The sequence below is a fragment of the Mustela erminea genome, chromosome 15 (genome assembly GCF_009829155.1).
Source record: "Mustela erminea isolate mMusErm1 chromosome 15, mMusErm1.Pri, whole genome shotgun sequence".
NCBI classification, from domain to species: Eukaryota; Metazoa; Chordata; class Mammalia; order Carnivora; family Mustelidae; genus Mustela; species Mustela erminea.
The window spans coordinates 28,478,731-28,491,321 of NC_045628.1; the positions used below are offsets into that span (position 1 = coordinate 28,478,731).

Consider the following 12,591-nt stretch of genomic DNA (forward strand, 5'->3'; position numbering starts at 1 on the left):
ACCTTTCGCAAAATCCCACCTCGTACCTTAACCATAGTCAATAATAGCAAATAAATTACACAGACAGGATTCAAACTTCCCCAGAAGGGAAGTTCATTTATTTAGAAGGCTGATATGAAGGGTCTTTTGACACTTTAATTTCCTATCTGTGGCTGAATCGGCTCTAAAAGAAGAGAATTAAGAACACACTGTTCTTATCTTGAGCTGGGGGAAACGTCCGAAGTTTCAGATGGCTGGAAAACTATTTCGGAACCGTCGGCGTCATCTCACCTTTCCTTTGGGGCAGCCCTAGATCATTACCTCTCTGCGATCAAGGCGAGTAATTTTGGACAAGACACCAATCCTCTAGAAGTCTCCAAGGGTTAGATTACACCAGCCCGTGCTTCCCAGTCCTGGCCACACCACAGCGCACAGTACGGTACTGCAGGACCCTGAGATCAACGGAGGAGGCAGTACAGCACACCTGGAGACCACGGGCCGCCCTGCGTCCCCAGCACAACGTGCAGACGCTCTCAAGGAGCGCTCCGGTCCGGAGGTTCGCTCCACTCCTGCGCCACAGCCATCTATTACATAGGACGAACTGGGACTCCCAGTGTTTCTGAAGTCAGCGGCCTCTCCCGTCTCGTAAGAAAGGAAATCTTTATTCCGTACCCGGGCCAAGGCGTAAAAAAAACACAAAGGCCGCAAACCACGTAAATAAGCCAAAAAAAAAAAAAAAAAAAAAATCGAAGTACCGCACTCAACCAGCGCGCTCTCCGCCGATGTTACGTCTCTTCCCAGCAGGCTCCGGGAGTCACCGCGAGACTTCATCAATTCTCGCGAGATTTATCGGCAGCCATCTTCTTGGGGGTGCTGGGAGCCGGGAAGACCCCCCGAATCGTTCCCATTGAGCTGCCCTTCGTCTTCGCTTTCTTCACTTTTGCCTGTTCTGCGTTGCCAACACCACCTGATCCCGAGGCTGAGTGAAAGCCCGGATCTAGGCGCGTGTCGCGCTCCCGGTTCAAGATTTGCTCGGGTGGAGGGAAGGGGGAGGGCCCGGGCAAACCGTTGCTGCCTCAGTCGGGGTCCGGGGACGGGGAGCTCCTGGCACCCCGTGGATTCGCGGCCTGCGACGGTACCCGCAGAGCTGTTCGCTGATCGGGGCTCGCGGGAACCTGCCACCGGCGCCTCCCACCGCGGCCCACGCGGGAGGCGCGCGGAGGAGGGGGCGGGGGCAGCGGCGGCTGTAGCGGCCGCGACCTGGGCGGGCAGAGGAGTGTGACGGGCCTCGGGGCCGCTGTGGATGGTTTCTAAAATGATCATTGAAAACTTCGAGGCACTCAAGTCCTGGCTCAGCAAGACTCTCGAGCCCATGTGAGTATCCGGGGGCTCTCTCCTTGCAGGGTTGAAAGTGGGAGATAGGCGGACACAGAGATCTGTGCAGTTGCCCGAAGTGCCTGTGATGGAGGCCGAAGCGGGGAACATAGATCCCCGGGTTTTGTGTTTTCTCCATTTCCACCCTCGCTTACAGGTTCAGGATTCCCCAGAGAGCCTGAGCTGACCTTTATCATACCGCTGAGTTGGTCCTCCAACTGATACCTCCTTCCCTTGTTTTCCCGTTATATGTAGACCGATCCCAGTCCACACACACATTTGGTGAGGGCCCCCAAATTGGTTTCTTTTCTTTTAGTGAACCCGAGCATAACCTCTTGCCCACAGACTGTTTTACCTTGTTTCTTTAAATGAAGTGACTGGCCCTAGTTAGGGGTTAGGACAGTTCTAATGTAAGCCATTCACGTTTTACCTAAATATAGTCCCCGAAAGAAAGGCCACGTTTCCCATGTGCTATCTGGCTCGCCCGCACCTCTCTTAACTGATTGAAGATGTAACAGGTGCTAAGCTGCCCAGTAAGATTCCCTTTTCCCACTAGCAGATTTGTTAGCTTGGAGAGGAGGAAGAAAATGTTATTTATCCATATGGTATATTTGGCACGTTTAAGTGGGATGCTGTAGATGGACTCAGTTGTTTGTGTGTGTGTGTGTGGGGGGGGGTTGTTCAGAATGCTGGAATGTTTTATTTTGGAAAAAATAAGAGTGTTTTAAGGATTTAACTTTTAATACATATAAAACATATCATGGGTCAGGTGCTTTATCAAAATTAGTTGATTTACAATAAACAAAATGAAAGAGGGAAAATCCATTCATTTAATAAGTTTATTAAGTGCCTGCTGTATATTGTGGGAAGCTTTGGTGATAGAGCTTTTAAATTACAAAGTTGAGGAGACAGTAGTAAATGAGTATTAAAGAAATAAGGTAATTCCAGATTAAAATAGCAGTGACGGTTGTAATAATAGAGGGTCATATAAAAGACTGATTAGAAGGCCTTTCGCAGGAGGTAGCATTTGAGCAACCCTGAGGGAGGAGAAGAAACCATCTGTGTCAAAGTCAGGAGAAAGACTGTTCCTTGTAGAAGGAACAGCAAGTGCAAAGGCCCTGTAGCAGATATGATCATGGTGTGTTCCAGAAGAGAAGGAAGGCAACTCTGGCTGCAAGGAACATTGTGGTGGGGGAGAGAATGGAGTAACAGGAGGTTGGAGAATTAGTCAGGAGCACATTATTTAGGTTCTGTGAGGTCATGGTCAAGACCTAGGATCTTATTTAAAATACAGTGAGACCTTAGATAATTTAAAGCAAGCAGGGATTGATTTGATTTTAACACCGCTTGCTTTGCGGAGACTAAGGGGGCAAGAATGAGAAGACTATTCTGAAGGGCACTGTAGGCAGAAATGTAGGTCGTTTATATTAAAATGGTAATGGAGGCAGAACAAAATATGATTTATAAGTAGATCTGATGAACCTTGCTGTTGGAGTGGATGTGGGAGATAAGGGAAAGGGAAATCAAGGATAATGACTAAGAGGTTAGCCTAAACAGCTGGATGGGTGATGATGGAGAAGGCTGGGGGAGAACAGGTTGAGGGGAGGAGGAAAGGTAATTGGTGTTTGTTACACATTCAAGTTAGATATTTAAGAGGTGGTTGGGTTGAGTCTAGAACTCACGTAGGACTAGAGAAAGAAAAGAGTCATGCAGAGAGTATTTGAAACTATGGAATTGTGGGAGATTTCCTAGTCAGAATGTTGATAGGGAAGAAATGAGGGCCCACATTTGAGGTAGATCTCAAGACTGAGATTTATGGTACTTACGAAACAAATGTATGACAAGAGAGGTGGGTTGTCAACTTGATGAGATGCTGCAGAGTGGATGAAAAAGGTGAGGCAGATAAGTGGCCCTTAAGTTGGGAAAGGTAGGAGTCATTGGTGACCTTAGCAAAATAGTTTCTTTGAAGTGAGATGGTCCAGATAGAAGCCTTATTTCAGGATGGAGAGAGAGAGAGTGCAACAGTGGTTGTAGTGGTTTAGAGGATGAACTTCAGAGTCAGAATGGCTGACTTTGAATTTTGCCTCTGCCACCTACCAGCTGTGTAATATTGGGTAAATTACTTAACTCAGTGTGTCCCGTTTCCTCATCTGTATGGGGAAATAATACGTATTAATCTTTAGACACTGCCTGGTTTGTAATTAGCACTCGATAGGTATTAGATGAACAGAAATGTAAAAAAATTTTTTTGAGTTTAAATAGCATTCCTTTTTAAAGAAATTTTTGAGTTACAGTTGACACACAATGTTATATTAGTTTCAGGTAAGCAACATAGTGATTTAACATCTCTATATGTTATACTGTAACCTAAAAGGAGATTATAGTTACGTAGTGTATGCTTGTGACTTTTATTCAGTTTTAATAAAGTATGTTTCAGATACCTTATAGCTTACTTAGATGACTGTAGCACTGCAGTCATTACTGTTAGGATAAATAAGGCTGCTAGTACAGCCTAGACAGTGGTAGGAATTGGGATTGGCCCTTTCATAATGTACATTGCTGTGGTAAATTGAGCCCTTATCCAAGTTCCTGTCCTTTCATTGCATTTTAGGTGAGTTCTCGATAACTTTTAAAGCTGATTCTATTTGCTTAAGACTTGTGGTTTCTAGCCTTGGTTTTGTGAAACTTTAGGATGTGTTATCTAAAGGGATTTTTTTTTTGCGTTACTTTAAAAGTGTAATTGCCAAATAGCACTTATTTGAAGGAGGATATTTGAAGGCCCAGGGTTAAGATGTAACTCAAAACTTGTATGGAACTTTCTAGCTACCTGTGCTAGTAAAATATCTCATGGTTTTGGACTTCCCCTGCATTTTCAGTGTTAATTCAGCAAACATTGAGTACTTAATCTGTACTTTGCGGTGTGTTAGATATTGGAGATATTGGGAAACGACCCGAAATAACTATATTCATATTGTTTACTATTTAGCAGGGAAGACAGATGTTGAGTTTTGTGAAGATCTTTGAGTATTGTGAAGTCCAGAATGCTGTGAAATGTATGTTTGGAAGGTCAAGAAGGGCTTTTGCTGGCATAACATTTGATCTTAGCTTAAAAGGATGAGGATCAGTTTGCTAGGGCAAAACAGTGGGAGAGCTGTGAAGGCATTCTAGGTTTTGAAGAACAGATTTATGAAAGCCTTAAAATGAAAGAAAAAAAGTGTCTTGGGGGAAATGAAAGAAATTGAAAAAAAGAGCAAAGGGAAGACTAGCAGAGGATAGCTCCAGAGAGAGAGAGGAGCTGGATCATTCAGGACTTTGTTGAGTCATGTTAAGGATTTTAGATGTTAATTGAAAGATAGTGGGAAGCTGGGGAGGGCTTTTAGTGCAGGAGTTTTCAGATTGACATGAAAACAAACAAATCCCCAGCCTGGTTGCAGTGTTTTGGCATGAAATAAAAGTCGGTAAATCTGCTTGTTATTTGATTATAAGGTCTGTAGATGTGTCAGGGCTTTGAGTTTTGTGTTTTTCCCCCCATTGAAAATGTAGGTGTTAAAATTGGCATCTTGAAATACTTAAGATTGATATTTTGTTCTCTCAAGCATTTGCTTAGTCATACTTGCTATAATAAAATGAAATTAGATGTTGGTCTTGTCTTTAACATTTATTTCTTTTTGCTAATGTGAAGTCCTGGAAAAAAATTTTAAGCTGTGTGTGTGTGTGTGTGTGTGCAATTTTTCTGTTTTTGTTTTTCAAATAAATAGAGAAGGTTTTCTGCTGTATTTTGAAACTTTTTATGAGTTTATACATCACTAAATGGGTAACTTAATAAAATCATAGACTTTTTTAGCCAGAGGGAAACCTCAAAATCAAATCAAATTAAAAAATACTCCTTAATTTTTCAGACGATGGAGAGGCAGGTAGACTTAATGATGTGCCCACATTTTGTGAGGTTAGTAGTAAAGAACAGAATGCATAGTTTTGTGTTCCTGCTGCTATGTAGTGCTGGGGAGTTAATGTTGTGTAGTGGAAAGAAGCCAAGTTTTGTAACCATATAAACTAGTGTTCACATCTAAGTTCTGCCACTTACTGAGTAATCTAGCCAAATGAACCTCCCTTTTCCTTATTGGTATAATAGGGGGAATTATACTTATTTCCTTCTGCAGTTGAACGAAATGAGACACATTTTTTTTTTCAAGATTTCTAAATTAATTAGAGAGCCACGGCCTGAGATGGTCACCGTGAGGAGAGGGAGAGGGAGAAAAGAGAATCTTAAGCGGACTCCCTACTGAGCTTGGAGCCCTGCCAGCTCATCTCACAACCCTGGGATCATGACCTGAGCCACCAAGAGTTGGATGCTTCTCCGATGAGCCACCCAGCAACCCTTGAGACACATTTTTAGGAGCCTAGCCCTTCTGTCTTTCCTTAAATACTGCTTGATTAAACATAAATAGGTTACTTTTATTACGACCACTGCTGCTGCCACTACACTTGCATTTGTATGCATTGTTGATAGTTTTCTATTATTTCCAAGTTCTGAGAGGTAAGGAGACCTCCATTTTGCAAGTGAAGACACTTTGGCACAAAGTTAAGGTACTTGTCCAGAGTCACACAGTAATTTAAACTCACGCTTTTTTGCCTCTGGAGCCATGTACTTAATTTACTGCTACACAGTATAGTGTATTCTGCCCTCTTACTGTATGCACTTTTTATCCTATTACATTTTCGTAATACTAGCTGCCGTTATAAAGGAGTAAAGTTCGAAAGCATTATAGTTATCAGTGCTTTACAGTTTAAGAAAGAAACTTCTTCAGAATTTTTGTAGTCTTTTTCCCCTCACCCACACTTGTTAGCTATCCTTTTCTTACCACATTAAAATGATTTTTGTTCCTGTTTTACAGGAAGAATTTGAAAGGTGATCTTTTCATTGCTGAACTTTTATTCCTCTTTCCCTCCTTTAATCTTTCTCTTTTTACAGACTCCTTTTGGCATAGAAAGTCAATTTCCTAGTCCTTAAGGAAGAAAAACTCAGCAACAATTGCAGCAAAAACAAAACAAAAAAATAAAATAATACTTTTCTTCCAGTCATTTTCATGCTAGCTTTTCCTTTCACTAGTAAATCTAGAAATAGTAGTCAGTTTTTAATTTTTCCCTCCTTTGTCCCCAACCATTTAGTTTCCTTTTTCATTTAGTTTCTTCCTCCTTACACACAAAATTGCTTACCTCAGTATTACCAATGAATTTATTAAATGTAGAGATTTTATATAAATTTTATATTCTTTGTCCTATATATATAACACTAAGCAGTGCTGATGCTGCCTTTTTTTTTAAACTTCTCCTATCTTTTTTTTTTTTAAAGATTTTATTTATTTGACAGAGAGAGATCACAAGTAGGCAGAAAGGCAGGCAGAGAGAGAGGAGGAAGCAGGCACCCTGCTGAGCAGAGAGCCCGATGTGGGACTCGATCCCAGGACCCTGAGATCATGACCTGAGCCGAAGGCAGCGGCTTAACCCACTGAGCCACCCAGGCGCCCCTAAACTTCTCCTATCTTAAATCCCTAATACTTCTCTTTCTTCTCAAATCAGCTGTCCTTTTCAGTTCTTTTTCTTGCCTTTTAGTTATATTTTTTCAAGTTCTTTTTTCATGCCTTTTTTCCTCTCAACTATTTCTACTTCTGTCATCTCATTCATGTTCATTCCCATGGATAGTTTCCATTATAATCTGTTCCAGTGGTTCTTAAAAACTGTGTGTGTGTGTGTGTGTGTGTGTGTGTGTGTGTTGGAGTCTTTGAAAGTTTGATTAAAGACTTCCTTCCTTAGGATATTGCATATGCTGTATATAAATTTGCTTTGAATTTCGGATCTTTTCCAAGAGAACCTCTAATCTCTACATCATTTTTCACATATGTATGTTTAGGCATAACCTCTCTTCAGAGTCTTATTCCAGTTGCTAGCTGTTTATCCACCTGGTTCTCCCATCTGAACTTCAAACTACATTTCTGAAAATAAATGTTCTCTGAATTTACTAATTTCCATTTCATTTGCTCAAATTTTCTAGGCTTGAAATTTTATTTTTTAGTTTTTCCTCCCTTCATCTTTTCCCCTTCAGTTAATCATTGGGTTCTATCTCTTTTAATAATTGTTACTAATGACATTGCAATAGGGGGCCTCACACTCCTTATCTAAACTTTTGCAGGTTTTTTTTTTTTTTTTTTCCTTCCCCTTAGTTCCTACCTGGATGCTCAGTCTTGGTTATATGCTTTCATTTGATCAAAATCTTTAGCATTCCTAAATAAATTGCATACATTTTGGCTTAGGATTCAAAATGTATAATCTGCTTATCTTTCCAGTTTTGTCTTCCCATTTTTTTTGGTGGGTCTTAATTTCAGCAAAGCTGATCTTTTTTCTATATCACATTGTTTATACTGTCCCCTTTTCCAGACTGTTAGAGGGTAACATTCATTGAGTGCTTATCATATACTAATCATTGTGTATTCATTGAATGTGATCTAGATTCTGTTATTTCAGTTTTAAATAATGAGGAAATTAAGTCTTAGGCAGATTAAGTAATACGGTTCATTCATAGCTGATAAATAATGGAGAAAGGATTCCAAACAAGATATTTTGATTTCAGAGCTTTGTTGCATGTTATGGTATACTGCCTTTCTCCATTTCCTTTATATATGTTGAAATCAAAGGTGAAGGATGATGCCAGTTCTTCCAGAATGTTAGGATCCATCCATCTGGAAGGAGTGACATGACTCTTTTCTCCTAGCACTAGTTTGCATCAATTATGACATTCATCACTTGCTTACTTGTTTAGTAATTAATTCTTACTACTTTAGCTTCATTATTAGAATCTTAGGTCCTTGAAAGTGGACTCCAAATCATAAGATTTAACTGTCTTCCTGTCGTATACAGCACACAGCATAGTGCCTTGTGTGTCATAAATTAAATGCACTGGTTGAAATTTCTAGTTTGGGTAATCATAACCTAAGGAGAGAGAAATGTAAACTCTAAAATCTACCATACTTCAATGAGAATTTTATTTCCGAGCAGCAGATGTGTGAGCAATTTGAAAAGTTACTAATCTCTCTGTCTGTTTCTCTTTAGTTTTACTTCGTAGCACCTTCAGATTATGTAAAGCCTAAGTGATTTTTTTTTTTTAAGGGGGAAAGGACACTGAAAAATAATAACATTTACTCAAAGTATTTTTGAATTCTGTTATGTGTAAGCTGCGGGCCTCCATGGAGCTGCCCAGAAAAGAATGCTGTATGATAATTCTAGTCTGATGAATTTTACAGCTGGTAGAAGAATTTTTCTAGGGGCCCCTGGGTGTCTTAAGTCCTTAAGCATCTGTCCTCAGCTCAGGTGAGCCCAGCATCAGGTGCCCTCCTCAGTGGGAAGCCTGCTTCTCCCTCTCCGTCTCCCCCTGCTTGTGTTCCCTCTCTCGCTATGTCTCTCTAAATGAATAAATAAAATCTTTAAAAAAAAAGAATTTTTCTATGCTTAATTATTGGTTAAAATATTTTTCATTATCTTCCTTATCCCTTTAACTTTTGTTGAGTTGACTCTCATTACCACGTTTTGCTGCTTGACCTTTTTTGGCTTTTTTATCTGAGTGCTGAGTAGTTAAAATGGATTTAGCATTTTCTGTATGTTTTAGCACATCCTTGTCTTTGGCTTACAATAGTTCTCAAATAAGATTATTTTATATGCATATAAATCAAAAGACAGAGGTACTATTATGAGCAAAATAGGAAGTCAGATATTCCGGTGTTTGGTATCTACACATCAGGAATGACTAATTTAAGCTTGAGCTAAAAAGCTTCTAGGAATATTTTTTCCTTCCTCCTGCTTCCTTAGTCCCAGAGAAAAGAGAAGGGGAGAAATGAATGGATGGTATAAGCCCTTCCTACCAAACTTAGTCACTTACTTACTCCCGCTGCCTTATTTCTGTGGAACAGTCCTTTTTAGTCTACAAATAGTAACTTCTCAAGCAGGTGAAAGTTTATTTTTAACTTGGGGTCATATTTAATATTGTGTGTGTGTGTGTGAAATGGAATTCACTTGAGATCTGTTTACTGAGTGATTCTTCCTGAGATATTTTACCAACACGGAAGCAGGTATGTTTATGTATTCTTCTTTCTCCTTTGTACACAATTGGTATCATACTTGGATATCATTCTATATAATACATAAAAGTGTTTCCTTTTTGTTAAGGTTACGTAGTATTTTAATGTAATAGATATACTATAATTTAATCATCTGTATTGATGAACTGGACAAAAAGTACTACAGTGTATATATTTACCACATGACACACCCAAGTATACCCATCACTTTGATTCTGCTGTTAATATTTTAGTGTACTTGCCCTGTCCTTCTTTGATATATTTTATTTATTTATTTATTTAATTTGACAGAGATCACAAGTAGGCGGAGAGGCAGGCAGAGAGAGAGGAGGAAGCAGGCTCCTCGTGGAGCAGAGAGCCCGATGTGGGGCTTGATCCCAGGACCCTGGGATCATGACCTGAGCCAAAGGCAGAGGCTTTAAACCACTGAGCCACCAGGCGTCCTCTTTGACGTATTTTAAAGTAAATTGCAGATGTTAGTGAACTTACTGCTAAGTACTTATGCATATCATTAGAGTTCAGTATTTATAATCTTGTTTATTTATTTTAAATTTTATTTATTTATTTATTTGACAGAGATCACAAGTAGAGAGGCAGGCTCCCTGCTGAGCAGAGAGCCCCATGTGGGGCTCCATCCCAGGACGCTGGGATCATGACCTGAGCCAAAGGCAGAGGCTTAACCCACTGAGTCACCCAGGTGCCCCAAATACACCACTTTTTTTTTTATTTTAAAGATTTTATTTATTTATTTGATAGGTAGAGGTCACAAGTAGGCAGAGAGGCAGGCAGAGAGGAAAGGAGGAAGCAGGCTCCCCGCTGAGCAGAGAGCCTGATGCAGGGCTTGATCCCAGGACTTTGGGATCATGACCTGAGCCGAAGGCAGAGGCTTTAACCAGCTGAGCCACCCAGGTGCGCCCCCCCCCCTTTTTAAGATTTTATTTATTTATTTGACAGAGAGAGATCATGGGTAGGCAGAGAGGCAGGCAGAGAGAGGGGAAGAAGCAGGCTCCCTGCTGAGCAGAGAGCCTGATGCAGGACTGGATCCCAGGGGGCTGGATCCCAGGACCCTGGGATCATGACCTGAGCCAAAGGCAGAGGCTTTAACCCACTGAGCCCCCCAGGCGCCCCTCATTATTTATAGTTTTAAAAGAAGTTTGATACAGTCTTTATATAATAGTGTACACAGATCTTAAACTGTATCCTTTGATGAGTTTTGCAAATGTATACATCTTTGTAACTCAATTCCCTGTCAAAATAAAGAACATTCCCATCATTCTGGAAAGTTTCCTCATTCCCCATCCCATGCTACCATTTACCCATAGAAATAATCACTGTTCTGATTTTTTCCCACTGTATATCAGTTTTGCTTGTTATGGAACTTCATTTAAATGGAATTTTAGATTAGGTGCTCTTCTAAGCAGGACTTCTTTTTACTTCTCAGAATGTTCGTGAGATTTATCCATATTGTTGCATGTATCTTAGTTTTTCCTTTTTACTGCTGAGTAGTAGTCCATTGTCAGGTGCATGCTATATAGTTACAATAATACCCGTGCTATTTTTTTTAGTACTGATTAGTTAATTTAACAGAATTTTTCTTTTTTCTTTTTAATTAAAAATAATACATACTTATTTTAATAAAAACTCATAGAGTATAGGAATATAACCCAAAAGTGAGTCTTCCTAACCCCATCTTGATATCGTATGTAAAAAGATCAACATAATTGTATATTTATAAAAATAAACATACATATACTGTGTTTATGTAGGTATATGCAATTGACCCTGAATATCACTGGTTTAAATTGTATGAGTCCAGGGTGGCTGGGTGGCTCAGTTGGTTAAGCATCTGCCTTTGATCCCAGAACTTTCCCAGAGTTCTGGGATCAAACCCCAAGTCGGGCTCCCTGCTCAGCAGAGAGCCTGCTTCTCCTTCTGCCCCTCACCCTGCTCATGCTCTCTTTCTCTCCAAAAGAAAGAAAGAAAGAAAGAAACCAATTAAATTGCATGGATCCACTTACACATGAATGTTTTACAGTACTGTGAATGTATTTTTCTAATAACTCAATATTTTCTTTCATCTAGCTTATTTTATTGTAAAAATACAGTATATAATTATATATAACATACGAAATTTGTGTTAATTTATATTGGTAAGGTTTCTGGTAGCAGTAGGTTAGTAGAGTTAAAATTTGGGGGAGTCATAAGTTACACAGATTTTTGACTGTGTGGGAGTTGTCACCCTTAACCTTTGCGTTGTTCCAGGATCAGCTGTAATTTTTTAAACATGGGCAGGATCATGTTGTTTATATGCTACTGTAAGTGATATGGGTAGCAGACACTCTGCATATACTCCCATGTGAGTATGTTCTTTAGTTTCCTGTTCTGCCCAGTGGTTCCATAGTATTACATTATGTGAATATACTATATCATTTACTTTAATAGTGTTTTACCTAAGACGTGGGCATTACTTTCTAGAAAAAAAAATTAGCTTATTTTCTTAATGTATTAAATACCTGCACATAGTTGCAAGAAAGAAAACTTGCCAGAGGCTTTGAAATGAAAAGTTAAAGTCTTCTTTACACTTCTCACCCTAGCACTTTTAATATTAATATGTATTCTTTATACCTTTGAAATGGCCGATTCCAGTTTTGAGTAGCTCTGCCATACTTTACTTAGCCATATTTTTACTTGTGATTTAGTTCATTTCCTAGAGGTTTTTTGGTTTGTTTTTTTACTTTATAAATAACTGCAATGAACATCTTGCCATTTGTAGTTTATTTTTCTCTAACTTTTCCTTCTTTCTTTCCTTTCCTTCCCTCTCCATCTCTCTCCCTTTCCTTTCCTTCTCTTTTTCGTTTCTCCTCCTCTTCCCACCCCGCTCCTGGTTCCCATTAGAGAGGAATTATTTTCCAGATGTCACCGAATACTGCTGTTGGAGGCCTTTTTAACATTAAAAGATGTGTTGAAAGCTCAGCCAGGTGTGCTTTTGGTGGTGATTGTTTAATAAATCCGGTAGTTCAGATTAACTTATTTTTTGAAGTCATGTACTGTGTTGTGGCAAGTACTATATCTAGTGTTCTTGTCTCAGAGAGCCATTTAAAAAGTGACA

The 12,591-nt window shown here is 39.7% G+C and overlaps 1 protein-coding gene across 12 annotated transcripts in view; it reads left to right on the top strand.

Annotated features, from left to right (window-relative positions):
- Positions 1 to 824: 824 nt before the first annotated feature.
- Positions 825 to 12,591, top strand: part of RBM26 (RNA binding motif protein 26) — an 87,180-nt gene continuing 75,413 nt past the window's right edge. For 6 of the 12 annotated variants that reach the window (XM_032314300.1, XM_032314308.1, XM_032314302.1 and 3 more), the window contains exon 1: positions 827 to 1,353. In XM_032314300.1, the coding sequence (XP_032170191.1) occupies positions 1,283 to 1,353 (71 nt within the window). In that variant the 5' untranslated portion in view covers positions 827 to 1,282. Of the gene's footprint in view, positions 1,354 to 12,591 lie in introns of all 12 variants that reach the window. The other 6 variants (XM_032314298.1, XM_032314306.1, XM_032314299.1 and 3 more) reach the window with 2 other exon arrangements.